This window comes from Staurois parvus, unplaced genomic scaffold (assembly GCF_062004578.1).
Source record: "Staurois parvus isolate SC_StPar_1 unplaced genomic scaffold, SC_StPar_1.0 ptg000123l, whole genome shotgun sequence".
NCBI lineage: Eukaryota > Metazoa > Chordata > Amphibia > Anura > Ranidae > Staurois > Staurois parvus.
This window is the reverse complement of record NW_028317919.1, coordinates 341,093-362,941: the sequence shown is the minus strand read 5'-3', so window position 1 is coordinate 362,941 and position 21,849 is coordinate 341,093. Positions and strand designations below refer to the sequence as shown.

At 41.7% G+C, this 21,849-nt stretch overlaps 1 protein-coding gene across 1 annotated transcript in view; it reads left to right on the top strand.

Annotated features, from left to right (window-relative positions):
• The window catches only part of MOSPD1 (motile sperm domain containing 1), a 50,743-nt gene extending 29,464 nt beyond the window's left edge, over window positions 1–21,279 (top strand). The window contains exons 2-6 of the mRNA XM_089672219.1: window positions 3,931–4,184; window positions 9,070–9,145; window positions 11,650–11,873; window positions 14,458–14,619; window positions 20,879–21,279. Of these exons, the coding sequence (XP_089528345.1) occupies window positions 4,031–4,184; window positions 9,070–9,145; window positions 11,650–11,873; window positions 14,458–14,619; window positions 20,879–20,910 (648 nt within the window). The 5' untranslated portion in view covers window positions 3,931–4,030 and the 3' untranslated portion in view covers window positions 20,911–21,279. The remainder of the gene's footprint in view (window positions 1–3,930; window positions 4,185–9,069; window positions 9,146–11,649; window positions 11,874–14,457; window positions 14,620–20,878) is intronic.
• The last annotated feature ends 570 nt before the right edge of the window (window positions 21,280–21,849 follow it).

The following is a 21,849-nucleotide window of genomic DNA, read 5'->3' as shown; positions in this document are numbered from 1 at the left end:
TCCGCTGCAGCTTGATATTGTGTAGACTAGTCATTGCCTCATCTACTGAGCATGCTCTCGTTTCAGTTCCCTTCTAAGCAGTTCATTTCCTCCTTTTTGTAATCTGTGTATCCCATGTTACTGTAGAGTCACACATGTGGGTGTGTACAATCCGAATGAATGACAGCCCATTCCCTCTCTCCTCCTCTGTGCCCACTAAACAGCTAAACACTATAAGGGTGGGATATTACACCGTGTTCCAAATTATTATGCAAATGATATTTTTCTCATTTACCTAAATAATTGATGTAAATAACAGTCAGCATAATTCTCATGTTACCAACTATTAAGAGTACAATTCAAATTTTATTGAACAAACCTCCTAATGATAACAGTATTTTTTTTAAACATGAAAAACTTCCAATGCACTGTTCCAAATTATTACACACAGTAAGTTTTAAAACACTTTATAGGTTGTAAAGAACTGAAAATTGTCATTTGTTGTGTTTGCAGAATATTTACTGAAATCAAAAGCTATTTCAATCAAACTTTTAACAACATTTTAACTTTTTAAACATTTTAACAGGTCACGTTACATTTTAACATAGGACCCCTTATTTGATAGCAGCTTCACAAGTCTTACATCCATTGAACTTGTGAGTTTTTGGACAGTTTCTGCTTGAATTTGTTTGCAAGATGTCAGAATAGCCTCCCAGAGCTGCTGTTTGGATGTAAACTTCCTCCCACCCTCATAGATCGTTTGCTTGAGGATACTCCAAAGGTTTTCAATAGGATTGAGGTCAGGGGAGGATGGAGGCCACACCATGACTTTCTCTCCTTTTATCCCCATAACAGCCATTGATGCAGAGGTATTCTTTGCAGCATGAGATGGTGCATTGTCATGCATGAAGATGATTTTATTATGGAAAGAATAGTTCTTCCTTCTGTACCAGGGAAGAAAGTGGTCAGTCATAAATTCCAGATACTTTGCAGAGATCATCTTTACACCTTCGGGGGCCCCTAAAGGGGCTGATCAGCTCTGTTCCCATGATTCTGGCCCAAAACATGACTCCACCACTGCCTTGCTGACGTCGCAGCCTTGTTGGAACAGGGTGGCCATCCACCAACCATCCACTACTCTATCCATCTGGACCATCCAGGGTTGCATGGCACTCATTAGTGAACAGGACTGTTTGAAAATTAGTCTTCATGTATTTTTCTGCCCAGTGCAGCCATTTCTGCTTGTGAGCATTGGTTATTGGTGGCCGAATAGAAAGTTTATGCACAGTTGCAAGACTCTGGAGGACTCTACACCTTGATGTCCGTGGGACTCCAGAGGCACCAGCAGCTTCAAATATCTGTTTGCTGCTATGTAATGGTATTTTAGCAGCTGCTCTCTTGATCCGATGCATGGATCTGGCAGAAATCTTCCTCAATGTGCCTTTATCTGCACGAACCCATCTGTGCTCTGAATCAGCCACAAATCTCTTAATAGTGCGATGATCACGCTTAGGTTTTCGTGAAATATCTAATGTTTTCATACCTCGTCCAAGGCATTGAACTATTTCACTCTTTTCGGCAGCAGAGAGATCCTTTTTCTTCCCCATATTGCTTGAAAATGGTGCTCTGCTTAATAATGTGGAACACCCTCCTTTAGTAGTTTTTCCTTAAGTTGGGCTCACCGACCAATCTAATTATCACAGGTGTCCGAGATTGTTTTCAGTGATCAAAAGAGCCCTGACACACAATGCCATCCATGAGTTAAACTGAAAAACAAAATATTTCATCTTTGTGACACTTAAATAGAATTTGCATAATAATTTGGAACACTGTGTATATGCTGATTGATGGAGACATCACCTCCCTGTAATTCTAAGCACAAACAATAGACACAGGCTGGAATGGTTTGAAACAGGCTGTAATTGGCAGAACCACCCCCTAGATAGCCGACACCATGTTTTTGTACATATTCCCCTGCAGATGAGCTGGAAAAGAGCTGGGTTACATGATGCTGTATATCACATATAAAAAATATATGATACGGCCTGCAAAAAAAATGCGATTCTAATCCAAGATTGCTGCTGATGCCATTGAAGCCTGACTCCAAACTTTTTTTGTTTTTGATAGCATGGGTAAGAATTAAAACCTATCTAAGGCTTTTATTGGTGTCCCAATTGGGAAGATTTCCCCTCATTTTCCCAGGGAAAGAAAGTGATGCAAAATCTTTTTATTGGGACAGAGACAAAAACAAATTTAGATTAGCTGAAAAATATGCTGTTTTATGCCTCCCCTTTTTGTTATTGTTGATACCGGTGGTGCATTGGTGACACTGTTGTGTTTCTGCACTGGCATCAAATACCATAACATTTCTTAAATAATGAAATTATTCATTTTATTTCATTAATCTGCTTTATTACTACTGTATATAATGTAACAGCTATTTTTTACACTACTATTATGTATAACATTGCAAACCCTTTAAAGCTGAACTCCTAGCAGAAAACTAAAAGCACAGTTGAAATACATACATGTGAAATATTTCATCTACCAAAGGATTTGTAATTCTGTCCAGCCATGTAATACGGGTACCTCTGCCAGAGTCAACTTCCAGGTCGCTGACCCCAGTTTTCTATACTGCATGTAGTCAGTACCAGGGGTAGACTGACCATTTGGAAACTCGGGGTGGAGACAAGATGGAGAGGCAGGGTAACATCAGAGACCTTTCTGCTTTGCATAGTGCTCTCAGAATTAAACTGTTCTTAAAAAATCTGTCCTTGCCCAAATTCAAAATAGCCTATGAAAATGGTAACAGGGGCATCTCATGGGGCCCCATGAGATGCCCCTGGTACCTTTTTCATAGGCTTTTTTGAGTTTGGGCAAGGACACAGGGGCCCCATGATCCCCTATTGCCCGGGGGCCCCATGAGTTGTAAGTCCACCCCTGGTCAGTACATATTAGTGAAGGACTTACTGTAGGCCATTGAAGGGGACAGTAAAGGTGCAGCAGACTGAAAAGGTCATTCCTATGCTCTCTTCTTCTGGAAGAGTTTTTAAGAACAGTTTAATTCTGAGAGCACTATGCAAAGCAGAAAGGTCTCTGATGTCACCCTGCCTCTCCACCTTGTCTGATCAGAGAAAGCTTTGCAATCATTGAGAAAATCCAAACTGTTCTGTAGATGGAGCCCATGCCAAGTGAGTGACCTCCTGTGTTCACTAAGCTGCAGATCAGCCACTTGGCACAGGACTTGGAAGCTAGTAGAGATCACTGTATTAGTGGTGCCTACCATAGTAATTTCCAGCTTCCACGGGGATCCCACAGGTATGGCACATACATTGGTACAAGTTTGACCAATGTAGCTGTGCAAAAATATCCGTAAGTAAACTTCAGCTCTAAACAGAGGTTGCTTATCCTGTCCTTGGCCTTCCTATTGGGACAGACTCACTCTAAAATTGTTGAGAAATTCTTGCAGTCAGCCATGACACCTTCTCCTAAGAAACTAAGATTTCCTGGATCAACTGTGGGTATAGCATTATAACTTTGTTTTTTTGTTTTTTTTAATGGTTGAACTGGATGGACGTTTGTCTTTTTTTCAGCCAGACTAACTATGTAAGAAATATTTAAAAAATATATATATTTTTAGGCATGCTGTGTGAATGGGAACATATAACATAGAGGGGTTGCGGATTTCTAAAATTTGACCGCACAAGTGGAAATACACTTTAAAGTTTCTTAGCGATGGTCAGTTTATATAGCTGAATGCTTTCTGTAAATCACAGTGGAATTAAGCAGCATACGGAGAGGGCAGCAAGGAAAGGGTTAAACTGCTTGGAATGGCTCATCAGGCTAGTCTGGTAACTGGAGTTCCAGGCTTTTGGCAGTGGTAGAGTGACATGGCATCTGCTGTGTGAAATAAGAGAGATTGCAGTTCTGATGTTTCTCTTACTCCTGCAGATCTGACAGGATGCACTAGAGGTCTTCCCAGCACCAAAAAAGAAATCTTGAAAGTCCAGGAGACAAAAGGAGCTGAGGAGGAAATACGGACTCTGTGCCAATGCAGCAACAGAAACGACAGCCAGAACTAGTGGAAGGAAACCTTCCTGTGTTTGTCTTTCCGACTGAACTAATATTTTATGCCGATGATCAGTCAACACACAAGCAAGTGTTAACGTTATACAACCCCTATGAGTTTGCCTTAAAGTTTAAAGGTAAGTGTGATCGGCCGTCTCCGATGTCTGTGCAGATGTTTTCATGAGCTTTCACATTGACGCGGCTGTAAGCTGCAAAATAAATAGCAGATTCAACATCATGGCATGGAAAGAGTTAAAGGAGGGGTGTATTTGTTTTCAGTTCTAGATGGGATTTGTTTCTACAGCTTGAGTGTTAGTGTGCCCAGTTTAAAGAATAGGAGGGTACAGTGATTTCCGAAAGGAGAAGACCGCGTAGTTGGACGAGTGAGCCTACGGAAAAACAGGGGGATTGGCAAAAACACTGGGGTGGATCTGTTGTCCGTGTTAACCTATTATTTTTATCTTTCATTTTACGTATAGTAAAATGGGTCTAAAGAAGCCAAAAATGCTAAACTGCCAATATTTCATCATTAAACCTGTACTGCAGTTTGAAGTTATTGTAAGCCTCCAGAACCCCCCCACACACACACATACACACAGACATACATACATACATACATACACACACACACATACACACACTCACATACACACACTCGCACACTTTTGTTTGAATTCTGTTTGAATTGTGCCATTTGCTTTGTAAGTACTTCATTGTTGCTTCTGAAGTTGCAGCCACACAAGTGTTTTATCTGCACTGCAAGCCTCCTTCTGGTTGGGCTGTGGTCAGGCAGTTTCGTCGCTGCACAGTTCTATAGGGACTCCATATCCCACTACGTAGCTCCGCCAGACATTGGGTGGGTGGGCGTTAAATGGGGTGAGTTATCTCTTTTGAATAACACCCCTTGTTTGTCAGCTTGCTGTTGCCAAACATTTTATGCAATAGATGATTTAAAGTAACACTAAGCCCCAGTTCACATATATGCGGCCATGCGGGCCACGTTTTGGACGGGCACAAGAGCCCATTCATTTGAATGGACTCCCGTGCCCCGTATGGAAGAAGTCCTTGCACTTCTTCCGAAAACGCAGCCTGCACGGGAACCTCGGTTCCCGGTACAGTTGCATTTTCCAGTGCGGGCGGCGGCCCGTGGGTCCGCATTTTTCTGTGCGGGTGGTGCGGTTGCACGGATTTTCATGCGGATCCGCATTGGCACCACCCGCACAGATGTGAACATAGCCTTAATGATAAATTTATTTTCTAAAACTAATCCTTACACATTCACTACTTAATGGCCCTGTAATCTATTTTTCATGAAATCATTCCTTACTGTGTTGTTCTGTCTCCTTGTAACATTGTCTGGGAGTTCTCAAACCTCTCCTTTTACCCCTCACTTCCTTTTGTTTGAAACGAGTGCATGTTAGTTGGGGTCAAGTACACTACTCTACACACACTATACATTCCATAGTCCATAATCTATTTGGGGAGAGAGCAGGAGAGGGTGGCTGCATTCCAACATATGATGGGACCATGGAGAATGAACGTAGCTGCCCTCTAACAGGAAGTCGGATCACTGAAGCAACAAAAGTAAGAAATTTGGAGATTTGGAATACACCAAAAGGAAAATAAAGTACATTTTTAGGTTAAATTGTTATTTTCAGAGGGGTTGGAAAGATGTACGGTGTTAACTCACCTTTTCAGAAAAAAATGAAAAGGGGAACTAACACTTTAAGGCTGGGTTCACACTGATGCGGTGCGGCATATCGCATGTGATTCACACAGAAACCACACCGCATTCCTGTGCAAATCACATGTGAACTATGTGCGGTGCGATTGGAGATATACATTTTAGATGGTTCAAATCGCACCGCACCGAAAAGGTGCAGGACCCTTTTTTTGGTCCGCACTAGAATCGGATTGCATGGGTATTCACACCCATGCAATCCGATTCTGCACATCGCACCGCGTTTTGAGGACCGACTTCGGGGTGTTCTTAACGAAACATACACACCCTCAGCGGTTTGCATGAATGGGGTGCGATTGTGGTGTGATGTGGAATTCGCACAGAAAACGTTGCAAATTTTGCACCGCATCAGTGTGAACCCGGGCTACATATACATACATACTTGAATAGATTTTTTTTCTCTTTAGCCACCTTCCGCCCGCCATATAGTACAATGACGGGCGCAAGGTGGTTCTCTCGTTCTGATAGGACGTCATATGACGTCCTTCCATTCTCACCGCGCATGTGCAGTGCGGCGATTGCCGGTGCACTGTGTCCCTCAGACACGGATCACGGAAAGAGCTGAAGATGTCGGCTCGGTCATGTGATCGACTGTGTCCAGTCACAGTTGATCACATGTAAACAGGGAAATGCCGGTTATCGGCATTTCTCTCCTCTCGAGCTGTCACGTTTTTCTTTATTTAAGAAAAAATAAAAATCCCAGAGGTGATTAAATACCACCAAAAGAAAGCTCTATCTGTCTCAAAAAAAAGATAAAAATTTCATAAGGGTACAGTGTTGCATGACCGCGCAATTGTCATTCAAAGTGTGACAGCGCTGAAAGCTGGAAATTGGCCTGGGCAGGAAGGGGGTATAAGTGCCCAGTAGGCTAGTGGTTAAACTAGAGTTTTGTGTCACTTTAAACTTTTCCTTATGTTAAACAATGTAATTAAAATCACTAAAATATTATATTGTATTTTATTACTACTAATTTTTATATCAGGATATCTATACTTCTTTTACCTCCCTTTTTTTTTAGTGCTTTTTAAATAAAAAAAAAAGCTAGCAGCTGATTGGCAGTTATTGTTCTTGCAGCCATCACTATAACACTCAGCAAGTTAGAATAAGTAGAATGTTCTATGATTGGCTTCTTGCTGGAAAATAATACGTCTTAAGCTCATATTTGTCACAACTTTCTGGCTGTGTATGGCTACTCTTACACATTTCATTGGCTGGAAGAACAGATTTGAGTCAGTAAATATTTTTGCACTTGTGCTCACGTGCATGAGCATCACATGATCCATGAACATGCTCCTAATGGAATGCAGAGATGTCAGAGTAGGGAGAACGCTGTGGATTAGCTCACTCAAGCACTCATTGTTTACTTCAGTGTTGTCGTTTCTAAGGCAAAAAAGAGTGAACCTCCTTATGGGAAGAAAGGCAGGTTAACCACTTGCCTACCAGGCACTTATACCCCCTTATTTACCAGGCCAATTTTCAGCTTTCAGCGCTGCCGCACTTTGACAATTGTGCGGTCATGCAACATTGTACCCATATGAAATTTTGATCATTTTTTTCTCACAAATAGAGCTTTCTTTTGGTGGTATTTAATCGCCACTGGGCGCTTTACTTTTTGCGCAATAAAAAAAAATATGCAAAAAATTTGAAAAAAAAAAAGTTTCTTTGTTTCTATTATAACATTTTTCAAACAGGTATTTTTTCTCCTTCACTGATGTGCGTTGATGAGGCAGCACTGATGGGCACTGAGAGGCAGCACTAAAGGGCACTGATAGGCAGTACTAATGAGGTGGCACGGATAGGCGGCACTAATATGCAGCACTGATAGGCGGCACTGATAGGTGACACTGATGATGGGTACTGACGGCACTGACTGGCATCACTGCTGGGCACTGACTGGCGGCACTGACTGGCACAACCCCTGGGCACTGACTGGTGGCACTGACTGGCAGCACTGCTGGGCTGCACTGGTGGGTGGCACTGGTGGGCAGCACTGGTGGGTGGGCACAGGTGGGTGGCACTGGTGGGCACAGGTGGGTGGGCACAGGTGGGTGGCACTGCTGGGCACAGGTAGGTGGCACTTCTGGGCACAGGTGTGTGACACTGCAGAGTGGCACAGGTGGGTGCACTGCTGGGCACAGGTGGGTGCACTGCTGGGCACAGGTGGGTGATCTGCTGGGCACAGGTGGGCGGAGCTAGTGGGCGCACTGCTGGGCACAGGTGGGCGGAACTTGCGGGTGGCACTGCTGGGCACCGATCATCAGTGCCCTGATGATCGGTGCCGATCCCCGCTCTGACAACTGCCGGTTCTCGGCAGTACTTTCCTCACGATCTGACAGCGTGAGGAAAGTGCAGCCGAGAACCGGCACTTGCATTTCCCTCTGATCAGCGTGTCATTGGACACCGCTGATCACGTGGTAAAAGGCCGCTGTGATTGGCCTTTTACCACATCACGTGATCAGCTGTGTCCGTAGGACACAGCGATCACGGAGATCGCCGGGTGCGCGCCCCCTGGGGCGCGCAGGAAAGCGCGTTCTGGGAGGACGTCATATGACGTCCACTCAGAACTGGCCGGCCGCAGTGTAGCCGTCATTCGGCTATCTGTGGTCGGCAACTAGTTAAAGATTAGGATAAAATCTGATCAGCTTGTATGTCACATGCAGTGACAGGGTAATGTTGTCTTTTCAGGCATCATTTTTTTTCAGATTCTATCAGAATTGTTTAATTGAACTTGGAAGCAATTCATTTTTGTCAGTGCAATGTCTGATATTTTTTTTTTTTCAATAAAAATAATGATTTTTTTTTTCCAAAATGTTTAAAGTATTAGTTTTAGTTTTGGATAGAGTGCAGAGGGGTTAGAACACCTGGCAAGTTTTATTGCTGTCTGTGCCTTCATTAAGGAGATTCACCCTCTCTATTTGTTCTGTTTACCATTATCATTGAAAGTAAAAGGAAATCCCAAATTTTGGCTTGTCTCAGAAAGTAATAGAGGGGAAATCTTCTAATGGGGACACTAATGCTGGTGACCTGGGGGCCCCCAAGGAATTCCCTTAATTTGAAGGAATTTTTTCTCACTTCCTGTTTGGCTATGGGACAGGAGGAGAAATCTCCACAATGGGACACAGATAGTGAAAAAACATTTGACATGGATTATAACCCTCCCTTGTTCTATCCAAAATGAAAAATAAAGTTTTGCCTATAGTTTCTCTTTAATTTGTTTATTTTTTGTCAGTGCTAAATATCTGTAATAAATGAACTAATCATGCTATTTCTTCCTCCTCCAGTTCTCTGTACGTCCCCAAACAAGTACGCTGTTGTTGATGCTGCAGGCGCAGTGAAGCCACAGTGTTGTGTTGACATGTAAGTATTACTCTCAAATAGTTGAAAGTGACCTTGGCACATAATGAAAGACGGTCAAGCAATTACATACCTGAAAAGAAGAAACAAATACTTACCTTGCGTGCTCTGGCATTTAACCCCTTGACGCCGACGTAGCACAAATATGCGGCCTCACAGAACTGGGCTTTTTTCTGTGGGGCCGCATATTTGCGTACCTATCTTTCTGCTGGAAGCGCACTGCGTAGCGCGCTCCCAGTGCAAAGACCACGGTGTCACTGGGAGCCCTGGTCCCGTTCTAACAATCGGGATCCGGGACTCCCGATTCCAGGTCACATGATTGCTGTGATAGCCTCTGATTGGCTGTCACAGTGATCAGTCACTGTAGAGCCCGGCCCCCTTGTGTTTTTCTTTTCTCTCTCTATGAATGGAGGAGAGAGATACATTTTATCTCTCTAACTCCTGGCATAGAGGGAAAAAAATGTTTGCTTAAAAAAAAAAAGATAAATAAATATTTAAAAATAAAATTAAAAAATACCTACATCAAGGTTTGATCTAGTTCAGTGCCAGGGTAAGTGTTTGGGTCAAAAAGTCAGGGTCAAAGGTCAGGATTTAAAAAAAATTGGTATCAATGTCAGTTGGTGTCAGTGTGTGTTTTTAGGTTAAAAAAACAAAACAAAATGCACACTATTGTTTCTGGGCTGTACTATGAGTACAAACAACAAATAACATACACATATATGGTATCACTGCGATCATCAAGAGCTGGAAAATTTATTTTGGGTTGTTCTTTGGTGGTAGGTTATGGTAGTAACAAGAAACACACAGCTAAATTTAAAAAATATATATTTTTTTATTATTTTGGGCCAGTTTTCCTTTGATAATAAAAAAAAATCAGGAGATATCTATTAACATTTACCACCAAATGAAAGCCCAATTTGTCCTGAAAAAAAACAAGGTATAATTCACTTGGATGTACAAAGTAGTTGTGATGATATGTATGGTTTTACTAACACATGTCAACGTTGCAAATTTGTGCTTAGGCATTTAGATTTGTTTTACCCTTAGGCATGAGGGGGTTAAACACTGCTCTCTAATCTAAGAATTCGCCCTCTTAACTCCATTGGGAAACTGACACTCCTGGAAGTGTCAATCTTCAGGGTTCCCCACAGCGATCACTTTCTGCTTCTTCCACATCTCTGAAATGTTTGGCAGGGAACATTATTATTATTATTATACAGTATTTATAAAGCGCCAATAGTTCGCTCAGCGCTGTACATTACAAAGGGGGACAGAACATGTGACAGAACAATACCAATACAATGCAAAACATGAGAGGATTGAGGGCCCTGCTCTTTCGAGCTTACAATCTAGGAGGAAGGGGGTGGTGGCACAGGAGGAGATAGCTGTGGGGGATGGAGTGGTAGGAAGAGTGGAGGAGGTCGGCAAGTTAGCAGGGGGTGGGGTAGGCTTCCCTGAAGAGATGGGTTTTCAGGGTGCGCCTAAAGGAGAGGAGAGTAGGTGATAATCTGATGGGTTGGGGCAGGGAGTTCCAGAGGATGGGTGACACCCTGGAGAAGTCCTGGAGGCGGGCATGGGAGGAGGAGACCAGGGAACTAGAGAGAAGGAGGTCTTGTGAGGAGCGGAGTGTGCGTGCTGGGCGGTACTTGGATATTAGGTCAGTGATGTAGTTCGGGGCAGTATGGTGGACAGCTTTGTACGTCAGCGTTAGGATTTTGAATTTGATCCGTTGCGCAATCGGAAGCCAGTGGAGGGATTGGCAGAGGGGGGTGGCGGAAATGGAGCGGTTGGAAAGGTGAATGAGTCTGGCAGCCGTATTCAGGATCGACTGAAGCAGGGATAGCCAGCGGTGAGGCAGGCCAGTGAGGAGGGAGTTGCAGTAGTCGAGTCGTGATATGATGAGGGAGTGGATGAGCTGTTTAGTGGTTTCTGGGGTTAGGAACGTGCGTATTTTGGCGATGTTGCGGAGGTGGAGTCTGCACGAGTTTGTTAAAGATTGGACTTGGGGCTGGAAGGATAGGTTGGAGTCCAGAATGACACCCAGTACTCTGGCCTGCAGGGCGGGTTTGATGGTAGCGTTGTTGGACGTGACGGAGAAATCAATGGGGGGTGGTGTCCGGGCTGGGGGGAAGAAAGAAATAGTCTGCCTAATGCACTGTTGTATGAAGACTTGCTCACTAAACCTTTAAGTGAACCTGTACTGCCTCCATTAAAGATTTGATTGAATAAACATAAAAAAAAAACAAGCCTTTTTTCCTCATAATCGACGCCTTCTAGATTTTCACTCTGTGTATATGGGTGATTTAGGTCTATAATAATGGCTGTGGACCTGCCAAACCATTTTAGTGTATATTATATGACCTGGAGTTGTAATGGATTGTATTTGTCTTTATGTATTGCTTGTGTATTTGTATCTATATTGAAAAAAACACACTAACAAAATCTGATTGCCACCAAAATGCTATTCATTCTCCTAACCTTTGTACAATCTTTCCTCTGTGCTTTAGTGTTATCCGGCACAAAGATGTCCGAGCCAGTCACTTTGGGGTTATCGATAAATTTCGCCTTCAGGTGTCCGAACAAAGCCAGAGAAAAGCACTGGGGCGTAAAGAGGTAATAGCAATGCTGCTTCCGTCCGCTAAAGAGCAACAGCACAAAGAGGAGGAGGAAAAAAGGTTCAAGGAGCATCTAGCAGAAAGTGTCTTCTTTGAGCAGGCACCTTGCCAGCCAGGTCAGTGAAGTTATGTGCCTTATATATTTAACTTTAAGACACATTTAATAGAATTACCCTATTGTTCTCACCTAAATTAGTACTGAGAAACTCTCCGTGTACCTGAGTGCCTTTTAAAGGGTCAGTCCACCCTACTTCTTGGTAGATACTGGGGAGTTAAACCCCTGGCTTTTTTATCTTCTGGGGATGCAGTTTATGAGATCTTTGTTCCTGGCTCAGCCCACGTGCTGTGGCCATTATGAGGACTACTCTCTTTGTTGCAGTTTTTATAATTTTTTTTTTAATTTGGCTCTTTGTCATTATTTCTGGTACAAATGATGGTGAAATATAATATGCTTAACCACTTCAATAACACACACTCTCACCCCCTACCTGCCCAGGCCGACTTTCAGATTTCAGCACTGTCACACAATAAATGGCAATTATGCAGTCATGCAACACTGTACCTAAATTAAATTTTTATAATTTTTGAGACAAATAGGGCTTTTTTTGGAGGTATTCATTCACCTATGGGTATTTTATTTTTTTTGGACAAAAACAAAAAAAATACTGAAAATGTAGAAAAAAAACCCACATTTTTTTTTTTATTATAATAACATAATCTTTCTTCAAAAATTCAGGCCGAAATGTATGCTGCTACATTTCTTTGGTAAAAATAACTCAAATCAGTGTATAATATTTTGCATGTAGGAAAGTTATAGAGTCTATAAACTATGGTACATAAAATATATTTGAAAATTAATCAGTCCTGATGTATTGACTACCCATCTAATTTCCTGAGGTTCTAAAATGCCAGGACAGTACAAATATCACCCAAATGACCACTTTTTGGAAAGTGGATAGACCAAGGTATGTACTGAGAGTCATGGTGAAGTTTTGGAAGTTGTAATTTTTTTACAATTTTTTTGAAAATTACAAAATTAAAGAATATGTAAACCCTACATTTCATATTCCGGATATGTGCCTGTTTTAGGATGTACTTGTATGAAAAAGTATCCTGTTCTCTTTGTATGAAATCCCTGGTGTTCCGGCCAATCCTTCTGCTTTCCTATTAAAAACAGACTACACTAGGCGAGAAAACACACTGTGGCCAGTTTTCTAGCTGGGAGCTCTTCCTGCTCTCCTGCAATGATCAGACTTCTATTTACACACACACACCCCCACCCCCTTTAACCATTCACTGGCCAGATTAGCGTGCTGCTGTTTCTCCTCCCCACCTCTTATGCAGCTGAGAACAGACGGTAGGTAATCACAAAGAAGGAAAAAAAGGTGCATATAATTTTTTTTTTTATATCTATACACAAATGTTTTGCCTTTCATTTCTTTTTAAGCTGAATTGGTTGTTTTACAAGAGGAAGGTTTACAAAAAAAAATAGTTTTTCACTGTTTTTTTTTACATACTGTCACCAGAGCAGTACAGCATCGTCATATGACTGGTGTGGCGGTGATCAGGGATACTGACTGGTGAATGTAAAACAAAAGTAATACTTTTTTGATATTTCTTTCTACTTTTATCTCTTTTTTTTATATTTTTTTTCTTTTTTTACATACCGTGACCAGAGCAGTGCAGTGTTACCATGGTGACGCTGTACTACTCTGGGGAGGTGATCATTTTTTTTTTTTTTTTTTTTTGAAACTATGATTTCTTATAACAGTAATGATAGCTGTTATAAGCAATCATTTTTATGAAAGCCATTCATAGATTGACAGTGTGTACTACTGTGACTGGCGACCACTATCACATAGTGTAGATGCACTGTGATTGGCTCTGTGACCAATCACAGAGATCATCACAATAGTACACAATGAATGGCTATGAATGAAAGCCTTTCTTTGTGTGCAACTGACATGTGATTGCTGTGATTGGTCACAGCAATCGCAAGGTACAGATGCCATCCGCTGTCTGGTGGATACAATGGGTGACAGATTGAGCCTCAGCACAGCGTGCAGGAAGTGTACATCTGGAGGACATCATATGTCCACCCAGGACAACAGTGCTCCTGCTCGGCCGTGTTTTTTTTTTTTTTGTAGCAATAAGCCGGGCAGGAGATGGCTAACATGTTCCTTCATGAAATAATTGACACTTTAATGTATCAGGTGAAGTAGCACAAACACTCCAAGAATCAGGAATGCTTATTAAAATGACTGTCATGAAAAAGTGTGGGAGGTGCCCTTGCTGGCTCTTTTAAAATGCTAGCTGCCTAGTTTCAGTACTTTCAGTCACAGTCCTGGAACAAGATTGCTTTAAAAGATAATCAGAAACGTTTCAGAATTTCATATCTCTGTTTGTGACTTTAATTCCTCCTAGGGTAGCCCTAAATGACCTAGTCCTCACCCAAGCATTGCAGTGGCTCATTAACATCAGGGTGTGATCATGCCGATTATGGCCACAATAACTGTCCTTTCTCTTAATACAGGTCTATCAGTATGTTTAGATTCTGTGGCACATCATTTAATTGTAATTTTATATCAGCAGGGATGCTGTTTCTCTTTAGAGAATTTTGTAAAGAAATCAAATGTGTTAAACTCTCTCCACAAAAAAAATGCACAAAGCAATAGACCAGTTTTATCCTTATTGTTTCAGATATCAGAAACTCCTCCTCAGGGCCCAGTCTGCTGATGATCTTCCTCGGCATGGTTTGCATCGCTGCACTGATGATGCCCACTATGGGTGAAATGGAATCTATGGTGCCTCTCTACCTCCACTTAAGTGTGAATCAGAAATTAGTAGCTGCCTATGTTTTAGGTAAGGATATTACAGTGGTAAAAGGTAAACAATACACACCAGGCCTTAATCTGCCATATGTGGCACATAGCTGTTGCTGAGTGTTATAGGCCCCTGATTACATGCATTGCTGAAACCAACACTTTTTGCAAAGCAGCACACCCACAACACAACTAAAACTAATAGATGTGAATAGAGCCTCAGGAATACCATCCTAAAGTGTAAGCGGTTTTTTTATTAGAACAGGGAATAGTTAGCTCTGTCAGGTTTTCTTACTTGCTCATTGAGGGACTCAGGATTCAGAGAGAATTGAGGTATGCTGCAGTAGACACTGGCAGAAATAAAATCAGTGACCAGCCAATATAACTTCTTCCATTACCAGCATGCCTTTTTTCCCCTTCTCCTGCTGCTTTAGCTGATCTTTATACGCAGCTATCCTAATAGGTATAGCCTTAGCTGTAGCTTTGGAGGCCATACCTGGACTTCACTGGGCTGGACAATTGCAGGGCTAGCCTAAAATGTGACCTTAGGGCACCGGGCTCTGCATTGTGGCACTTTCCAGACCTGAGTGTACTGTGTTAATTAGCTGTGGAATGCTTTTCGAGTCCAGAGCCTTAACACATCCTCTGGTGTGAACTTGTCTTTAAAGACTCACTTTGAGAGTATGACATATGAGCCGAGCGTCGGGAGTTACATTAGTTATCCCTTTTTGTGTTGTTTCACATCAAAAAAAACAATGCTGAAGGACTGAGCGATGATACACTCTTCTTCAGAAATACCTTCTTCCTCTTCAGAAACACCTCCTGGTACCGCTACTTGTCGTAAGTGGCACTGGGATCTTCCTGGGTTGGTCTTTGCTATCCGCTTACAGTGACCTGGTCACCTCTGAACTTCTCTGAACTTTTCCTGCATCCAGCAGAGCAAGTTTGTGAGTACCCAAAGTTTAGCCTACTATGGACCTGGCATTATCCTGTCTTAAAAAGTATTAACAATTCCTGTAGAAGATGTACCTGTCTGGAGAGCCTTTCCAAAACTTTGTTTTCTCTGGCTGGCCCTGCATTTCAACCTATATTGGCTGTGATATTCATCTGTTCTTTGAGCTTCAGGCAGCCCTAAGTTTGGATTTTTTGTTATGTGAACCTATTTGTTTTTGTTACTGTTGAGCTTTTGGACACCTCTCAGTTGAGCTTTTGGACACCCCAGTTGTCTCTGAACCATGTGCCTCTTAGTGATGAGACATATATTGTTTTTTGCATTTACCCTACAATCCATTTCTTGGAACTCATTGAAGGACACAGGTGTCTGATCTTACTTCTAGTTTTGCTTTTCTACAAAACTGAGGCATGCTTGGATTATGAATGTTTATACCGACTGGTCACTTTTTTGTTTGCCCAGATTTTGTGTCCAGATTCTCCTGTATGTGACCGTATAACCCATTTGTCCAAATCCTGTGTCCCTCAATAAATTCCAGGAAATACACCCCTTACCTGGGATATTCTTCTCTCTCCCTGTGTAATCACGGGTTAGGAAGTGAGTGGAAATATCAAGAATAAGGACACATACATAAATAAAAACCTGGAAGAGGTTCTTAAGCATCCTTACCTTATTCAGTAAGTGTTGGATGGAGTTGCACTTTGAAAGCCCATGTAGCTGCACTGAAACCTCTTATTCTCAGTTAATATACGCTTTGTGAAACATTTTTACTTTGTACATATTACACACACACATAACCAAAAGGAAGATGTGGAGTCAGTAGACTATATCATAAAAGCAGCACATGTCCTAGACCCTTCTCTGTTACTGTCAGGAAGATGTGGGTAGACTTGCTGTTGACTTGGTTTTCTTTCTTAATACAAGTCCTCACATTCTGTTCCATTTAGTTAGGTAGGTCATGTTTCAATTAAACACATTCAGTACAAACACAGACTGTGGTCAGGGCACAGGGCATTCAGGTGTAAAGTGAAGGCCAGATCTTGGCATCATCACTGATATAATCTATGTGTAACCTACCATGCTAGGATACAGGCCTGGCAGTGGCTGCACGTAATTGTTAGGTTGTTAGGTTATTTGCAGACCTGTTTGATCTTGCTTATAAAGTTAGTTTAACAATCCATGATTTTGTGGTTAAGTAATAGTCTGGCAAGTTGCACCATTCATTAACTCTATGTTGATATATTTTAACTGTCTCCTTACAGTCCAGACAGTGTGAATACAATACATCCCACAAAACATAGCTTTGTTTGCATCTAAACAGCCCACATAACATAATTTAATAGAAATTTTGGAAGAAAACAATAATTCCCGTGAGAAAATCTTACTGTTTAAATAATGTATCACAAAAATAGACCTACAGTATGTATGACCACTTTTCAGAAGTGGTTGTAAAAGTAAAGTTTTTTTTCTCTGCATTAACGTAGTCACCCACCCCCACCAAATACTTCCCTCTTCTTTCCTCTCCCGACTCCCACAGGCTGGGCTGAGAACAGCAGGAGTCATGGGCTCTTGCTGCTCTCAATTAAAACTTCTGAGCAGACAGCAGGGGATGTGTCCAAGTCGGGCTGTGTGTCTGAATAGATGTAAACAGCCCAGCTCAGGATCGAGCATGCATGAGCACCCGCATAGGAAGCGGCTTCCTGTGGGGGCATGCAGCGGTGGGGTTCCCCAGAAGAGGAAGATTTGGGCTGCTCTGTGCAAAACCACTGCACAGAGCAGGTAAGTATGACATGTTTATTATTTCAATTAAAAACATTCAAAGTTTTACAGTCTCTTTAACCTGGAAAAAAGTCAGTTCCCATGATGATGCAATACGAGTGTCTCCTATTCTATGTAAGTCGTTTAGCATTATGTGTTGGAAGGGGTGGACGTAACTTTAAAGAAAAATTCAGACACAGTCTATGATGCATTAGTTGCTCTCCCATTGCAAAGATAGAAGATAAATGCTTGCCAGTTCTATTTAGCGATTTCAACAGCTCCACATTTTCAAACAATATCACATATCACCGAAAACGGGATAATATCCTAATGTTGTGCTGGGGGCGGAAAGAGTTGATCTAGTTTTGTCATGTCAATGCAACAGCAGATCACTAAAAACACAGCATTTGTAAAACTAAGGTTGTAGATGCCACCCTGGCAAATCAAATTTCTCTTGGCAGTAAGATCTCACTCTTGAGAGTGTAAAGATACAGCACAGGACACTTTCAGTGCCTATCGGGTATTAAGTATGCTGTTTTATGATGAGGTAGATTAAGTCATTGTTAATTTGCTGGTTAAAAAAAAAAAATTAAAAGTCAGCAACTACAAATACTGTAGGGTTGGGCTGATGCGTTGTTTGAACCCAGGGCACACTACAAGAGGTACAGGGCACATTCCCTGGGTTTCCAGTGCTAGCAACACCGATGGTTTAAGTGTTTAAGATGAAAAGTTCACCTTTCCTAACATGGTACATGTTACACCTGTATTCAGGGTGTAACATGTAACATGTTACTGATGCAGCAGCCGTACAAGGTATGGGCAGACAGCCATACTGCTAGTCTGCAGGAGCCTGAGACTGCACCTGCAATTTGTTGATCGAAGGTGCAATGCTTTACAGGCTTCTAATAAGAATAAATAAATGCACAAAATTATTTATCTGCAAAAAGATGTGCATTTATTTATTTTTTATCCAAAGGTGAACTTCTGCTTTAAGGAATATGTTATCCTTTACTACTGTATTTAGGGTGTAACATGTTCCAGTACTAGGTAAAACACTGCATGACAAGCATGATGGGCCAACCAAGGACAGCACATTGAAACTGTACCTGTTCCCTAGCTAGTTTTATGTTAACCAGTTCCAGATTTCAGTAAAGATTGCTCACAACCACCACAGTTAATTTCTGACAGTTGGGAATTCAGAGGTCTGTCATTTCATTTGTAGTGCAGTCCCTTTTCTAAGCATCAGGGTACCCTTGACAGATGGCCCCCACCTTTTTCTGTTCCAAAGAGAGCAGTGCTGCACCTCACAGTATTTCTGTCAGAAATCTTAATGGTTCCTTTTGACATTTCTTAAAGAACAAGTATAATTTTATATGAAAACCCAACAACCTACCTTCACAGCTTCAGCATACATAAGTGAAATGTAATAGAGTACCATAGATGACTATAAAAGGTATTACCCTCAGCAAATGCACTTAAAAGAAAATGGGAAATGCTAATGTTCCTTGTGGTCCTTCCACATCTTCAGTTTCATGCATGTAGCAGGCTATCTTAACAATTATTTGAACTTATGGAAGGAGGGCTTTGCAAGAAGGGGGGATAGGGAGGAGGTGGGGTTTGCATTTTGTTTCACTTATCAATGAAGAGACTGAAGATGAATGCCTGGATGAGACCTAATTTATGCTGATAAACGAAAAAATATTTTCTTAATTATACATCACAGAACACAGGAAATGGCTAATTCTCAGACCATTGTGGGTTATGCTGTACTCTCAGGTGATTGGACATTGGCAAATAGCAAAGTTTAATTCAACCCTGCATAATGTTTCCCACTCCCAGCATTGGTAGTGTCCTTAGATGATGGACATGCCTCTCTGGAGAGAAAGTTTTCCCTTTTGTAGTACAGTTTTCATCTTCTAGCAAATTTGCATTCAGCCAGTGAGCTCTTGGTACTCTTGTAAATCCTGGCAGACCCCGGGAAGAAGAACTGGAACAACCTGGAAGCTGCTACACACAGTGGACCCTGTGGCCTTAGTCTGCTGTGGTGGAGCCTAACTTGGGAATTGAAGTCCGTCATAGTGCTGGTGTCAATCTTCCCCTCTTCAAGTTCTTTCATGGGGCAAAAAAGACCAGCTTTGGATCTCAAGGAGCATCCAGTGTTTCATTTACTCCTTTAGGGGCTCCTTCCTCAGGTATCTTCATATCCAAGCAAGAACTTTCTTCTGCTTTGTCCACTGTGTTGGAACATCTGGCAGATATTCATGATTTAAGAAAGGGGGATGTAAGCATTCCAGATCTCTGCCTCCACAGGAGCTGCTCTGTGAACTCCCCCTTCCACCCTTCTAAGGTTTGGAAGAGGAGGAAGTGGAAGAGGGAGGGTCTGGGAAATAGGTTACTCTGAGGTGGGCAAATCCTCACCGGAGAGAACTGAAGCCTCAAACATTTCTCAGGCCCAAAAGACCCCTGGGAACCCTCACCGAGGTGGTCCTTAAGAACTGTCATTGCTGGAGCCCTCTGAGCCAAATCCTTTCTGCTACACCCTCATACTGAAGAGGAATTTTACGAGGATTGACTTTACCTGGACAAGGTTTTTGCACCTCCAAAATGGTTCACGCAACAATATCTGATGGAAGAAAGTAAAAGCTTCAAAAACAAATTGGATGGTCCATGTTGTGGACCCCATGGTGTCTCATCTTACAGTCCTGCGGGTTACTTTTTTTTGTTTAAGGACCCTGCGGAAATAACATTTGAAACCCTCTTTTTTTCCTGTTTAGTGTGGCTGTGAGCCTAATTGCTTCCATAGGAGTTTGCCAAGTTTTGTTGATTTGGGCAAAGTGAATGTCTAAGGAACCAGGTGCCCTTCGGTTAGATTTTTCAGCTAGACAACACTTTCCCAAAGCATTTCTGTTTCTGTGTGAATGGATTGGGATAATCAGAATAAGTTCTGGCCCTTTCTATGGTGTACATTCCAGGTGTGGAAAAATGGCTAGTGGACTTCCTAAGCCATCAGTATCTAAATCCTGGAGAGCATTCTCTGCGCCCGGAGGTATTTCGGTCAAAGTGACATTAGCCCCAAAACTATATAGGCGACATAAAGTAGGAGGTCAGTTACCACTGTTTAAGCAACTCCTAGCTACCTCTGGAAGAACCTTAAGGTTGCACTGACACATGACTGAGAAAGGCTGGTGCAATAATTAACATGTTTTAGGGCTAATGAATTTAAAGTTACAACCCTGCAGAAGGAAGGCTGCCTCTCCTGAACCAGACTAAATGAAACACTTTCATATTTGACCTGAGTGAAAGCTGATCATACATTATACAATCTGATTGTGCAATCTCTGTACAATATTTTTTAAACCTACCAAACCTAAACAATTAATTTCATTTATAATAAAACTGGTAGACCTTTGCATACATAGGTGACGGTACATCTAAGAGTTTGTCTAATCAGATTGATTAGAGTATGATCACCTTAAACTTAAGTGCAAGCCTTTAATATCCTTGTTTTCTTAAATGAATTTAAATGTATTTATTAATTAAAGTTGTTGGTTTCCTAAAGCAAAGCACGTTATTTTTCTCTGTCTTACAGGTCTTATAACAATGGTTGTTCTTCGAACATGAAGGTTTTAGTTTACATGAACTATGACTGTGTCTGATCACTTCATCACGAGGACCGCATTCAGCTGTCATGTCGGCAGAGCTCGCCCTACATGCAGGAATAGCAGTGGTTTTAAGATAAAATGGCAGAAGTACAATATATTTTAACTCTGTATTACTGTAATTGAATGGCATAAGCATTTTATCAGTGACTGTAACAGACAGCTGAGAATCTTTGTTTTATGAAGTCTGCGAGAGAAATCTGAAGAAAAAAAAATGCATTTTATATGTATGCCTGTACAATAATTTTATTGTAAAATGGACGGTCATTTTTTACATTTTGTTTGTGTTTCATTTTTCAATAATAATAAAAATAACAAAAATAAAAATGTTGATCTGGCTATTAATTTATATCATGTTTTAAATGATTAATGTTAACATGTTGCAAGTAGGTTGGCCAGGGGTGCCAAATCAGTGTATGTAAGCTGCCCTGCATCCTCTGCACACTTCTTGCATTATCTCAAAGAGAATATTCCTAGTTCCTATCTTGAACTACAGAATGATAAACCTTGATGTTGTAGAAATCTGAGAGTGGAAGCGTTGAGTAGTTTAGCAAAAGACACTGGGAAGGGCTGACAACACTCAGTCCACAAAATGTTGTAACACGCTGCCTTTCTAAGCCTTGATTACACTTGTGTTTTGGGGCAATAAAAACAAGTGGCTGAGCCACGTTTTTACTGATCACTCCCTCCTCACAGGAGTATGACTGACAGAAGTGGGAGTCTATGGCTCCTGCTGCTCTCAGTATCTCCTGTGAAAGCAGGAAAAGAGTAGAGTGATGCTGCAGCCAAGACAGACATTACCTGAGTAGAAACGCTTGTCTCCTACCAGTATGCTGTACAGAAGTACCCTTGCACTGTGTGGGGAAGCAGTGGTCTTTCTGCAGAAGTCCAGCACACCCTC